The sequence below is a fragment of the Natator depressus genome, chromosome 5, assembly GCF_965152275.1.
Source record: "Natator depressus isolate rNatDep1 chromosome 5, rNatDep2.hap1, whole genome shotgun sequence".
In the NCBI taxonomy this organism is placed as follows: domain Eukaryota; kingdom Metazoa; phylum Chordata; order Testudines; family Cheloniidae; genus Natator; species Natator depressus.
The window spans coordinates 23,724,914-23,739,679 of record NC_134238.1 but is presented as its reverse complement, the minus strand read 5'-3'; the positions used below and the strand labels follow the sequence as shown (position 1 = coordinate 23,739,679).

General features: G+C 44.6%; 1 protein-coding gene across 1 annotated transcript in view; it reads left to right on the top strand.

Annotated features, from left to right (window-relative positions):
- The window catches only part of SLC45A2 (solute carrier family 45 member 2), a 32,372-nt gene extending 25,521 nt beyond the window's left edge, over positions 1-6,851 (top strand). The window contains exon 7 of the mRNA XM_074953912.1: positions 5,341-6,851. Within this exon, the coding sequence (XP_074810013.1) occupies positions 5,341-5,568 (228 nt within the window). The 3' untranslated portion in view covers positions 5,569-6,851. The remainder of the gene's footprint in view (positions 1-5,340) is intronic.
- Positions 6,852-14,766: the final 7,915 nt, after the last annotated feature.

The following is a 14,766-nucleotide window of genomic DNA, read 5'->3' as shown; positions in this document are numbered from 1 at the left end:
AAGCACTGAAACTCTCCTTATCTCTTGTTCTTTGATCTTGCAGTGAGTGCTTACCACAAATCCTCTGTGTTCAGGAGTCTGCAAGAGGGGCAAAGTGAATCTATAATGTGACAGTGTTGGGCCAGATGGCTAACGAGTGATAGAAGGCAGATATATTAGCCCCAAGTTAAGTAGGTCCCTTTTCCCTGGGTAAAGTAACAGGGAAGGTTCCAGAACAATCAGGAACCTTCTGGAGACAATTAAGATAGACAGGCTGATTAGAACATCTGAAGCCAATCAAGAAGCTGTTAGAATCAATTAAGGCAGGCTAATCAGGGCACCTGGGTTTAAAAAGGAGCTCACTTCAGTTTGTGGTGCACGTGTGAGGAGCTGGGAGCAAGAGACACTAGGAGTTGAGAGTGAGAACCTGGACTGTTGGAGGATTGAGGAGTACAAGCATTATCAGACACTAGGAGGAAGGTCCTATGGTGAGAATAAAGAAGCTGTTGGGAGGAGGCCATGGGGAAGTAGCCCAGGGAGTTGTAGCAGTCGCACAGCTGTTCCAGGAGGCATTCTAGACAGCTGCATTCCACATGGCCCTGGGCTGGAACCCGGAGTAGAGGGCGGGCCCGGGTTCCCTCCAAACCTCCCAACTCCTGGTCAGACACAGGAGGAGTTGACCTGGACTGTGGATTCACGAAAACTGCCAAGCTGAGGGCTGCCGTGAAGCTTGAAGGCGAGCAAATCCGCCAATAAGCGCAATACCCACCAAAGTAGAGGAGGAACTTTGTCACAATAAACTATCACTTAATTTTAGTATCACAAAGAGAAGCAGAACAATTCTTTCACAATGCAGTCCACACGTATGAATTAAGACAAATCTTGTGTTTTGCTACTTAGAAATAAAAGGATTTTATGGTTTTGCACCAGCTGTTTGACCCCCAGAGTTCATAACAGTATTTGTTACGCAGAAGATTTCCAGACTATAGATGGTTTTCAGATATGAAGGGCTAAATCCAGCCATGTGCAATGCTGGTGCACTGCCGGGAAAGGGAGAATGGCTGCTGTTCAGCATTAAGCACTAACTAGTGGCATGGCAAGGTTGTGGTATGGACTGCTCAGAGGCCCACCAAAGTGCACTCCTCACCATGGTACCCCATTATGAGGGATACTGGTGTGTGTGCGTGTGTGTGTATGGGTAGGATTCCTGTTGCCAGGGCCGGCCCACAACATTTTGGCATCTGAGGCGGGGAGCTCAAATGCCCTCATGCCCCCTCGCTTGGGCCAAAATTTTGAAAGGTCTCAATTCTGCCTTCTTCCTGTTCTACTCCTCTCACGATACTGCTCTGCTGCCTACCCCAGTGAAGGAGAACTAACAACTTAAAATGCCTTGTTCAAAAATTTTAAGTAACACTTAACTTTCAAATGCCTGAAAAGCAAATGTAACTTTTCTTGTCTGCATAGTAAACACTGGCATTTTTATCTGTTTGAATAATCAAAGTGGTGCTTTCTGTGCCTTCTTGGTTGCAAAGATTTGAACTGCTTCCTGCTGAAGGTCCACAGTCTGGGCCAGTTCATGCTCTGTTGAGATGGTTGCAAGGCCAGCCAGCCTCTCCTGTGTCATTGTGGAGCGTAGATGTGTTTTTATTTACTTCAGCTTAGAGAAGCTGCGTTCTGCACTGGCAATTGTTACAGGAAGAGTTAGAAGTATGCGCAAAGCAACAAAAGCATTTGGAAAGAGGGTGGTCATCTTATTTGTACACATATATTCCAGAACAGCCTTTGGAATTGATCCTGCTGAAATGTATCTTGAAAAGGCTTTCAGTTCATCACCTAAATCACTTGCATCAATACCGCACGTGTCAACACTGTCTCTAGTGCCCTGCATTGCTGTTGTAGGTCTTCTTCAGGTATAGTGAAGAGTTTTGGAATATCATACAATATCCCAAATACACTGCTGTGTTCCTTGAGCTGCATGAAATGTTCTTCAACTGACTATATTGCACAATCTAGCACCTGGTTAAAGAATTCAACTTTGAATTGTTGTTTAGGGTCTCTTATGGGATTATCCTGTGCCTCGTAATCAAAATGTCTTCTTCTTCTGTGACTTTTGTGTTCTTGAATGGGTGGGAAAATAGCTTCAGTGTGAAGTTCCTCTGCCAACTTTTGTGCACTCTTCAGAACGTTTTGAAATCCCTCATCTGACCGGTAAGACTGTATGTATGACTTTGCTTTGTCCAGTTGTTTCATTGCTCCAGATATATCAAGGTCAACACCTTGGAGTCTCTTGCTTACAACATTTATTTCAAACAGTATGTCATGCGACAACACTAAGCCACTGAAGAAACTTGAAGTTATGTATGTTTCTGCTGATTCCATTTCCCCCTGCCACTGTTCTCCCACGAACAGTTCCTGTCATAGCATTATCCTCCATAATGGCAACTATGGCATCATCTATCTTCCCAATCTGGTGTTTGATAGGCTTTATCACCTCCACTTAACTTTCTCATCATGTGGCACTTAGTGGTTTCAGTGTCAGAGAGGATGTTCCCAGATGTTGCTTCAAAATTTGCCATCGATGAGTTGATGCAGAGAAAAATATATAGATGCTTTGAATTACATTAAAAACTTCAGCAGCCTCACTAGAAGCTGATGCTGCATCACTGACCACCAAGTTCAATGAATGAGAACTGCATGGGACAAAAAAAGCTCGAGGGTTTAACTCTCGGATCCGTGTCTGCACTCCTCTGTTCTTTCCTCTCATGTTGGCACCATTATCGTAGCCCTGGCCTCTCATGTCAGCTATCGCAATTCCCGTACCTTCCAGCTTTTTAAGAAGCATATTTGTCATACCAGCTCCTGTAGTATCATCAATGTCAGTAAATTCTAGAAAATGCTCTCTGACAGTCACCATTGCAGGGACATTTTCACTAGGTTAAGTTGTTATTACAAAACGCACCATTAAAGTCATTTCTTCCGTATGGCTGATGTCAACTCTGCAGTCCAGAATAACAGAGTAATATCTTGCTGACTTCAGATCTGCCACAATCTTCTGTTTGACTTTGTTGCCAGTAACTGTATGATCTCATTTTGAATTGTTTTTCCAAGGTAGTGGTGTGTGTACATTTCTTGGGTGTGACTCTTCTTAGATGCTCCTGGAGTACAGCATCAAACTCAGCCATCAGCTCCACAATTTTAAGGAAGTTCCCATTGTTTGGCACATACGCCGATCTGAAGTGCCATACAGTGTTAGGTTTTGGGTAGCAAGCATTCTCACAATGGCAATGAGCCTTTTCAGAACATTTTTCCAGTGAAGAGACTCTGATGCAATCTTCTCTTGATGCTGACCATCTGTGGTGGCTTTTAACCTTAGTCTCACCTCAAGCTCTTTCCACCTATGGAATGCTCTCTGGTGATTTGCTGCCTTCTCATGGCATGCCAAATTTCTAGCCAGAATTTTCTAGTCCTTTGTTCCTGTAGAACCCAATGTGGCTAGAACATTAGACTGGAAGAGTTTGCAACAAAACCAGTATGCAGCATTCTGGGTTTTTGAGTATATAAGCCATGGCCTCTCCACTTTGTCACCATTGGGGATTTCATGCCAGTAATGTGTGGGATGGAAACTTCTATTTTCATTGTCTTTGGGGAACATGGAGTTTTTCATTTGCTGTGGTCCATGCAGTACAAGGAAGTCCCTCAGGCTCTTGCTCAAGTGGGTCCACAGTCCTGCATAATCTCGACTTAAGGAACTAAACTCAGCAGCAGCTGTTTCTTGCACCTCCACCACACTCTGCTCTGATCTACACTTTTCTTCAGGAATGTGCATGGTTACATCCATTTGAGATGGAGATATGGATGCTGCAGTAGCTGGTCACCTGCACTCTGACTAACTGGAAGATCAGGCATCTCCTCACCACTCACATCCTCACTGGGGCCGGAAGGCTCACCGTGAACATTTGTGTCTATGTATCTCAGGAGAGCTCCTTCCTGCTTAGATAGAAAAGCTTCCTTTGCTTTCTTCCTTTTTCTGAATGCTGCCCCAGAGGGGCGTTTTCTTCTTTCACTCATGACTGCTGTTCTGTGCCAGCTATAGTGGCTCTCAACACTCAATTGAAGGGGACAAATAAGCAGGCTGGTAGCAGGGCCTGAGTAAGGGAAGATATCAGCGTCTTAAAGGCCTAACTGGCTCCTACTACTTCAGTTGACTGCCTGTTCTCCTCAAGTGGGTTCAGGGAAGCAGCAGGAAACAGGAAGCTCCTGGTGTTAATCAGTCCAGGCTCCTAGGGGTGCTAGAGAGGTACATAAGAGGCTCCTCCTCCTCTCTCTCCCTGCAGCTCCTGCTGCTTTCTGTTATTCCCTCTCACCTTTTCTCCTGCCTGCCTGTTATATCTCTTGTGCCCTCCTTCCTCCAGCACAGCACTCCACCATCTCTGTGTTTCTCGAGTAGAGAGAATACATATGCACCAGCAGCAGACACAATTTTCTACGCTCTGGGTCCTAGTGGCGCTCCCTGCAACACACCCACAGTCTGGCACCTGAGGTGGCCGCCTCAGTTCGTCTCATGGTAAGGCCATGTTGCCTGCCTGTTGCCTAGGATACCTCACCTGGGTGCAATTAAGGCTGTTGCTTTGGCACTGAAACTTTTAAATACGTTGTGGACTAGTCTAGATACCCCTCTCTCCCATATGTTTACTGTGACTGCTGCGATCAGACCAGGAAGCAGGGCAGTCTTGGTGCATGGTCTTCTACTGTGGAATTCTCTTCCTGCCTTGGTTTGCCAGAGGCTGAATCTGCTGACCTTCAAGTCATGCTGCAAGGTCCATTTTCCCCCTGGCTGGGCGTGCCTGTAGAGGGAGAAGGTAATGGGACAGCTGAGGGTTGTGTAGGGATTTGGAGAGTTTGTCATTGTTTGTAAGGACTGTATCTGAATGATTGTTTTCATTCTGTAACTACTACACATGCACCCAGAGCGTGGGACTAGCACATTTTAGACACCAGAAGAATAAAGAGAGAGCAAGCAAGCCAGCATCCATTGTTGACAGCAGCTATCTGATGATCTGGCAATAGCTGCATGTAGTACAATGGTTTCCCTTCAGAACACTGTAGTCTGGTGGTTAAAGCACTGATGTGGGACTCGAGACATAGGGTCTATTCCTAATTCTGCTGCTGGGTGACCTTAGGCAAATCATTTCTCTGTTCTGTGCCTCTGTTTCCCCACCTGTAAAATGGGGAGAATGATAGTGACTGCCTTTGTAAAGCACTTGAGATCTACTGATGAAAAATGCTATACAAGAGCTAGGTATTATTGTATATTAATCAGTTATCTCATTTGATTGGGTTTCATTTTATGCTTATTTGCAGAGCCAAAAGGAACAGCATGGAGGAGAAGCTGAGGCCATTGGAAGAGGGAAGGGAATTGACTGTGCGGCTCTCACTTGCATGGTGCAGCTGGCACAGATCATTGTTGGAGGGGGCCTAGGGTTCTTGGTCAGTGCTGCGGGCAGTGTAATAGTGGTTGTGATTTGTGCATCTGCTGTGGCATTAACAGGCTGTTGCTTTGTTGCTTTTTTTGTTCGGTTTGTCGAATAGAACAGTGGATAGATGAAGGAAGAAATTCCCATGGGAACATTGTCATTCTTGATCTGTATCCATTGGGTGCAATTTCTACACTGATATTTTATAGCACCCTCTTCTTTCATTGGCTGGAGTGGTTAAAATTCCAGGGCATTATTTCTCCCCGGAGTGGAAATATGTGGTAACATTGGTGGCCTCGCTTCTCAAGCTGTAAGATCTCTCCATGGCTTTCCTTCCTCTGCCCCAATTTTGTGTTAACATATAAGCCACTTTCATACATGGCAGTGTAATGCTCCTCATCATTAGTGGTAATGCTCATCGTTAGCCAAGCCGGAGAAGAGAAGAGCTGAAATGTGTGGCTAAAAGAATGTATCCAGTAAGGATGAAAACTGGGGTTACTGATCCCAAACTCCAAGGATGGGGGTTCTTATTAAGATGGGGGTTCTTAACCTGGGATCATGGTCCCAAGGAGGTGTCAAGGAGTCACACCCAGTGCTTAATTTGTGCCAGGGCTGAGCCCCGGCACCTCTAGGCTTGGCAGTTCATAGCCCCAGCACCTCTAGGCTTGCCACATCAGTTATTAAAATTAAAAAAGTTGCTTAAGCTCCGGCATCTAATTGCTTGAGCCTCAGGACCTTCATTACAGATTAAGCACTGGTCACAACCACTGTGTCCTTCCAATATTGCCAAATTGGACAGGGGCTCCGGCTAGATGAGGAGCAGAAGTTGTATGGAAAAGTGGATCCTGGTGTGGAAAAGGTTGAAAGTCCTGCTTTAAGGTATATCCCACTACTGGACAGCTTTATGTGGAATGTTGTGCTTATATAAATGTGAAGCAAAAACACAGAACAAGATTATCAAATAGGGGTGCCTAGAGATGGGCACCTAAATCCATATTGAGGCACCTAAATAGGGAGTCAGTGGGAAACTGCTGGGAGTTGAGCACCTTTGAAAATCTAGCCACTTGTTTAAATGTCTAAACAAGATTTTAAAAAACCTTGGCCTAAAATTTGTGAGCCACCTCAAATGTTCAAGCTGAGTGGTATGGTACTTACCTTAACTGAATAAATTCAGACCTGTTTGCCCTACTCTTTTGCACATAAGAGTCTAACTTGATCAAAGTCTTGTTTTGCTTCTTTCACAGCATTCGACAGAATATGATTGTAACTTAATTCAGTTCCAGAAAGCATTACCGTAAATTGTTCCATATCCACACCTCAAACCAATATATTGAATCCTGTAGGCAAACCAGTCTACTTGTATTTGAGTACGGATCTTGCATCTTTATTTTCATTAAAACACCAGAATTTGTTACAGGGAACCTCTCCTGAATCATTCCATCCAGATTCAAGTCAGTTTCAAATTGGACCATAAAGGGTTAAGATTTAAGATATCTGAATGAGCTGTAGAGACCTGATTCTGTATTCCTTACTAACTGCAGTCAATGGGCGTTTGGGGTACTTAAGAAATACTGGACCAGACCTGTTATTAAGATGTATTCCTGGCTAAAATGTATCCAAAAGGAGCATTGAGCTGCTTGCTTCCAAAGTTAGGCATTTGTTTTTAAAGTGAAGTGTCTTTATTTGTGGCGTGCATCTTCTGTTCTGGTGCTGTTCCTATCCATGTCCCATGTTAAGTGCTAAGCCACATGAATCCCTCTGTTAATGCAATATTATTATACAATCCCACAGCAAGGGATCGTTGCCAGATATTTTTTCTAAAAAGTACGGTACTGTTCTGACCAACACCATTTAGTCAAATGTGTTATTGACTTCATCACACAGCGAAGTACCAGCAAACAGCATGAGGTGACAACCCTGTGCGTGTTGCTCAGGTTTTGATGTGAGTGCTCGGGTGCTTTTGTATTGACATGCCACCTTGATGCATTCTTTTATGTTTTTCGACTCTGCCAAGCGTTTCCCATAATGTTATAAATCTCTCTTTCACTCTCCCTGTCATTGTGACGGGGTGTCCACCTCACACAAGGCCGAGCAGCTTGTTGGGCTGCACCTCGGAGACAGTCAAGGCCTGAAAAGCTAACTGATGATGGATCCCAGCTGGGCAGAAGAGGGCTGCAAGGAAAGTAGCATGCAGTCTCTCCCTGGGAAAAGGGAGGTGTGTCTGGAGCTATAGTGTCTGGCAAGAAGCCAAAGAAAGGAGTAATCTAGTTACTCCCTGGGAGGAGGGAGTTTGGGCTGGCAGACCCAGAGGAGGGGGCTAGAAGATAGAGAAAGGAAGAAGGAATGAATCTAAGGAAATAGCAAGAGGGTTTGGGAGCAAGCAGCCTGGAGTTACTTGACAGAGGGTCCCTGAACTGGAACCTGGAGTAGGGGATGAGCCTGGGTTCCCTGCCAGCCACAGAGAAAGTAGTGTAGGACCTGGCCTTGGAGCAGAAGACTGTCTAGAATGGCATGTGGGCAGCTGACTCAGTGGGACTTTGATACCCCGGAAAGGGAAGACTATACAGGGAGCTGGCCAGAGGGCTGAGACATGAAGAGGGAGAGCTGCGAGTCTGGAGAGCAAGGGGTGGGGATGCAGTGTGAACAATTGTTGGAAGGAGGGCATCTGACCTGAGTTGAGCTAATCCCCTGACCTAGCCACAGGGAAGCACCCAACAGTAAGCCCTTGGAGGTCAATTATCAAACGTGTTTCGTTGCTGACATTTGAGATTTCAGTGAAGACTCATGCTGGCGAATTCCAGTCTCCATCCTTGGGCATCTGCATGGTGTACCTCCCCCCCCAATATTGTTCTCATCCCTCCTGACAGCACAGCTCAGGACAGACTCCCCCATTGCATTGCTGTCTGTTAATCTCTCTCCCTTATTACCTCTGCTGTTTGATTATGAAGAGAGAGCACTAAATACCAGTGGAATCAGGCTCGGGGGCTCAAAGGGTGGCTTGTCAGCTCTGCAGCGTGCTCTCCCCTCCGACCTGATCTTGCGGAAGCCCATTTACCAATACTGTGTTGCATTTGAGCTCCCATAGTCAGGGATTGGACAGAAACTAAAACACATCCCCTGCTTCTTTAAGACTCCAGAATAATATTCCTGCTGAAGCATCTCCTACAGAAAAAGGCATCCTCCCAAAAATACAAATATTCTGATTAGAAAAATGGAAATATTCCAGGTGTGTGCATCTTATGGAAAAAAAACCTTTTAAATGGCACCAAAACCAATCTTAAATATTACAGGTCCTAAGCAGGAAACAAAGGTTTGCTTCAGTGCTTTGAAAATGTCACAGATATTAAACATGTTCACTGTAGAACCATTCATTTCAAGGGTTCCACCAATTCTGTCCTTTTAATTTCATTTCAATGCATGGACCAAATTATAAATAGGATCAGTTATTGCAGTTAATAGCAGACTGATGGGTGCTTTTAACTGAATAACATGGGCTATGAAGTCAGGAAGACATTGAGCTTGGTACTGGTCATCCAGTTTTACCCTTGATATAAATAGGATCCAATATATACAGATCTGATGTGGAGTATAACCAAATAGAGTGAGAGTGTGTTTGTGTGTGTGTGTAGGCATGTGTGTGTGTGTAGGCGTGTGTAGGCAGGCACCCTATCCAGGTGTTTGTCTACCCCAGTTGTTCTCAACCCATGATCTGTGGGCTACTTGTCGCCCAATCATCATACAGCTGCGGCCCATGTGACATCCTCAGGGCCATACAGGTAGAATATGTATTTACACCTGAGGGAATTCTGTGCCACTGTGCATGTGCAGAATTCATGACCAGTGCAGAATTTTTTTTCCACAGAAAATACATTCTACGCGAGAAATGCTGCAATTCTACCTTCACCCACCAGAGGCCTTTGTGGCACCAGAACAGCTAGCAGCTGCCTGCATTCATCAGAGCACCCTGCCCATTGAGCCAGGTTAGAACAGACAGAGTGGGGCACATGAGGCTGCTGGGGGTCACAGACTGGGGTTCAGAGTGGCTAGTTGGGGGGATAGACTAGAGCTTGGGCTCAGGAGCTAGTGGACTGACAGAATTGAGCCAGGGGCTGAATGGGAGGGGTGCTGCAGGGCCACATCGGGCATGGGGGAGGGAGCTGTAGGGACACATGGGGAAGAGGGACAGATGTGTCCAACTGAATGGGAGAGGTTCGGGATCAGCAAGTGTCTGCATGGGGGAGGCTCAACAATTCCCTAACAATCCCCCCCCTCAAAAATGTCTGTTCTATACTGCTCCCACACACCCTCTAGGTTCACTTCCAGGCTCCTTTCCTCTCCCTCAGCTCCTCTGTTACTCCAACTCCCCCAAGCCTTTGCACTGCTTCTGAGGGGTGCAAGAAATACATTCCTGTATTGCAAAAAGAACAGGAGTACTTGTGGCACCTGAGAGACTAACAAATTTATTAGAGCATAAGCTTTCATGGGCTACAGTTCACTTCATCGGATGCATAGAATGGAACATATAGTAAGAAGATATATATATATACATACAGATAAGTTGGAAGTTGCCATACAAACTGAGAGAGGCTAATTAGTTAAGATGAGCTTTTATCAGCAGGAGAAAAAAAACGTTTGTAGTGATAATCAAGATGGCCCATTTAGATGGTTGACAAGAAGGTGTGAGGATACTTAACTTTAGGGAAATAGATTCAATATGTATAATGACCCAGCCACTCCCAGTCTCTATTCAAACCCAAGTTAATGGTATCTACTTTGCATATTAATTCAAGCTCAGCAGTTTCTCGTTGGAGTCTGTTTTTGAAGCTTTTCTGTTGCAAAATTGACAGCCTTAAATCTTTTACTGAGTGGCCAGAGAGGTTGAAGTGTTCTCCTACTGGTTTTTGAATGTTATGATTCCTGATGTCGGATTTGTGTCCATTTATTCTTTTGCATAGATACTGTCCGGGTTGGCCAATGTACATGGCAGAGGGGCATTGCTGGCACATGATGGCATATATCACATTGGTAGATGTGCAGGTGAATGAGTCCCTGATGGTGTGGCTGATGTGGTTAGGTCCTATGATGGTGTCCCTTGAATAGACATGTGGACAGAGTTTGCGACAGGGTTTGCTGCAAGGATAGGTTCCTGGGTTAGTGTTCTTGTTGTGTGGTGTGTAGTTGCGGGTGAGTATTTGCTTCAGGTTGGGGGGCTGTCTGTAAGTGAGGATTGGCCTATCTCCCAAGGTCTGTACTGTTACAGACATATTTGCTGACAGGTATTTTGAAATAAATTACCAAAATAATTGAAGCTGGCATAATTGTATTTTGACAAAAAATGCAGAATTTTAAAATATTCTGGGCAGAATTGTTGTTTTTTTGCTGCAGAATTTTTATATTTTTGCACAGAATTCCCCCCAGGAATAATATATTGTGTGGATGCATATGCGGCCCACAATGGTAAATAAGCTGAAAAGCACTGGTCTAACCTGTTACTATAAACCTCCAATGATGGGAATTCCATGATCTCTGTTGGCAACCTGTTTCAGTACTTAACTATTCTTAGAAAGTTTTTCCTCACATCTAACCTAAATATCCTGTGCTGCAGATTAAGCCCATTACTTCTTGTCCAACCTTCAGTGGACATGGAAAACAATTGATCAGCATCCTCTTTATAGCAGCTCTGAACATACAGTGTTTGAAGACTGTTATCAGGTCCTTCCCCCATCCCTCAGTCTTCTTTTCTCAGCATGGGCTAAACATGTCCAGTCCTTTTCAAATTTGTCTTCGCAGCCATGTTATCTAAGCCTTTTATCATTTTTGTTGCTCTCCTCTGGACTCTCCAATTTGTTCACATCTTTCCTGAAGTATGGCATCCAAAACTGGACACACTGCTACAGCTGAGGTCTCACCAGGGCCAACCAGAGTGGAACAATTACCTTCCAGGTCTTAGATACTACACTCTTGTTACTACATCCTGGAATGGTATTTGCCTTTTTTGCAACAGTAAAATATTGACTCATATTCAATTTGTGATCCACTATAACCTCCAATCCTCTTCAGTAGTATTATCATCTAAACCAGTTATTCCCCATGTTGCATTTGTACACCTGATTTTTTTCTTCCCAAATTAAATACTTTACTGAATTTCATTGTCGATGTCAGACCAGTTCTTCATATAGCACTTTTTATCCTTAGACCTCAAAGCACTTTACCAAGGTCAGTATCATTATCCCCATTTTTCAGATAGAGAAACTGAGGCATAGAAAGGGGAAGGGAGTTACCCAAGGTCCCCCTGCAGACCAGTGGCAGAGCTAGGAATAGAACCCAGGTCTCCTGAGTCCTAGTGCCCAGCTTGATCCACTAGAATACAGTGCATTCTGTGATGAGCAACTACCCCAGCCTCAATGGGAATAGCGATGGCCTAAATGAATCAGTGCACAAAACAAGGGTTAGCCTTGTTAATTTTCTAGGCTGACCCTTCATCTCCTTTTTCTTTCCCTCAGGAAATACTATTTTATTTCCTGTTTCACAGACTAGCATGGGACTTAAATCAAAAAATGCAATAAGGATATTTATTTGCTTGCTTAGAAGTGCTTTACAGAATTAGTAATGTCATGCTCATCATCCCAATTTACATCCTATTTTTCATAATCCCATTTGGTTCCCTTGAAAACAAGCAACTCAAGCAGCTTGTGTGAAATGCTTTCTCCTTGATTAGATGTGCAGCTCAGGAAGCAAACAGAAAGTCTTGACTTTCGCAATGCTTGCAGAAAAATCACACTATCTCCCCAGCATTGATCCCTTCAGTCTTGTCAAAAGATGTTGGGGGAACAGTGGTTGTCAAGAGGAGACCTAGTGAGGGTATGCTTGGTGTTCCCTAACTATTGTAGGTGGCTAGCTCAGTGGAGGAAAAGGATGATGGCATTTGCTGTAAAACTACTTTGAGTGGCCTTTCTCAGTTTAAAGCTATCAAATACCACACACTTCCCCCCGCCCTAAGGTTCTGGAAATTTTCATTTCTCAGTACCTAACTGGTGCTTCTATGTGTACCCATGGAGGAAAAATTTTGAAACAGTCCTCCCAGCCTAAACTATTGAACTTTTCTTAACTCTGCGGCTCACTACAATGTAACCAGTATAGTACATAAATTTTTAGTTATTTTTATATGGATCTCCCTAATTTTTTCTTTAGGAGAATTAAATCCTCCCCCATATATTAACATCTCCCTTGTGTAGTAACTATATTGGTTCTACGCCCTTGTAGGGGCATTAAAACAAGTTAACATCTATGAAGAAAGGCACAGGTCTGCTCCCTGTGTGTCTTCAGAGTAATCAGTGCTGCCTGTAGTGGGAAAAATAAATGCTTACTGCTTTCCACTTTTGTTAGCCTGACAGAACTGACACAGATAGATCTGGTTTGTCACATTCAAGACAGGAGATCTTGTCTAAAAATTACCTTTTTGTGAGCACAAGACTGTGCCTCTATAATGGGAGGCTGGGCTGTAGCTCTCTTAAAAATCAGGCGAATTCCTCCCACCCCAAAGCCTGAATGCTTGGTTGGTCTCCAGTGTCCAATGAAACAATACTTCTTAAGAATGTTGTGAATAGCTTCCCTTATCAGCTTCTAGCTTGATAAATGTCCCACTCCCTTTTGTCCAATTCTGAAGGTTCACTATAAATATACATCATCTGAGTCAAGAAAACCATGTGCCCCTTTCTGGTTTTAGAGTTCTTTGGCTAGCATCTCATGGTATAAAGCTGCAAATATGCTCAGAAAAATCTCTTGTTCATATGTCTGAGACTTAAAAACCCAGTCACAAAGAGGAATTTTTGAGTTATCAGACACCAGAGATTTTAAAATAGTGCCTTTCCACTGGAAAGTAATAAACTAACCTTCCCAGTTGGCAAGCTGTCTTTCCCTATTTAGTGCCTCTGTCCTCTCTTTCACCTTCTATCCCCTAGCTAGCTTAAGATATTTTCCTGATATTTTGCCCAGGTAGCAGCTACGTATCACATTGGTCCTGAGTCTGCAATTGTTACTCCAGCAAAAGAAGTAGCTGGCTGAAGTTAGCATCGAGTACACAATAAGCTAAACGTACTTCTAGCAACTGAATGTTACTGGTAAAGAAGTAAGGCAGCAAGCCGCATGCAGGGAATCCCCTAAACCTGTTCAAAGCCTCACTGAAGTCAATGCATTTCATGTGGGTGCAGGGATCTGCATTGACTTCAGTGGGGTTGTACATGAGCACAGGGACCTCACTGCAGAGTCAGGGCCTAAGTTTTGAATTTCAGAAAAACATTCAGGGTATTGCCAACCTCAATCATTCAAAAATCTTGAATCAGGTCTCAAAAAATCATGAGATTTTCTTAGAAATCATGTGAATTTTTTTTTTAAAATATATTGTGGGTTCTTTTCATTTTCTGCTTTCTCAGCCTTTAGGGTGCTCTTGAGTTATATTTTCATAATATTCTCCACAACCATCAGGGCTAATTTTGTGTGTGCATGTGTCTGAGATTCTCTTAACTCTAGGAGCTGGAGTTTTAAGAGAAACACCGAATAATGGGAGACTTGCCATAAAATCGCAAGAGTTGGCAACAATATGTTTAGAAAAGACATAATTGTCTCTGTAGTGGGGCGAGCACCCTGCTCCTGGGAGAAAGGGGTTAAAACCAGCTCTGGGAAAGGGCTGCCCCGAGGAGCCAATCGGGGAAGGCAGGTAGCAGCCAGTCTGGGCCCAGCAGGGCTCATATAAAGAGGGCTGTGAGTTAGGAGGAAAGCAGTCTTACTCCAGCCTTGGGGTGGGAAGGACTGGGCAGCCTGGGAGCACAGGGTACCTTCAACAGAGCAGTGCTGGGGAAGGCTGAGCTGGGGAGCTCAGGCCTGGTGACCTCCCAGGTTGAGGCCTGACAGGAAGGCCTAAGGAGGCACTGGGGCTGAAGGGAAAGTCCAACCCTCTAGCCAATGATGAGTGGCCATTGCAGACTGCAGTTTGCCCCTGCATCTGGGCTAGATGAAGACTGGCAGTGGGTCGCTAAAGTGAGGTGGGCTCAGGGGAGTGGGGTTCCCTAGCTGAGGGGCAGCACCCCAAGGTAAGGGGCACTGTGGTCTGGGAGGGATGTGGGGCCTATACATGATGGAGATAAAGGGACTGCAGAGGGGAGGCAACAGAGGGCGAGACATCGGCCTGTAGAGGGTGCTCCAAGGCTGAGAGAGCTAATTCCCGGATGCCTAGCAGGAGGTGCCGCACCGGTGAGTCAGTGATCTGCTACAGTCCCCAGGAGAAAGCACTTACACCTTTCATAGTAGAACCACA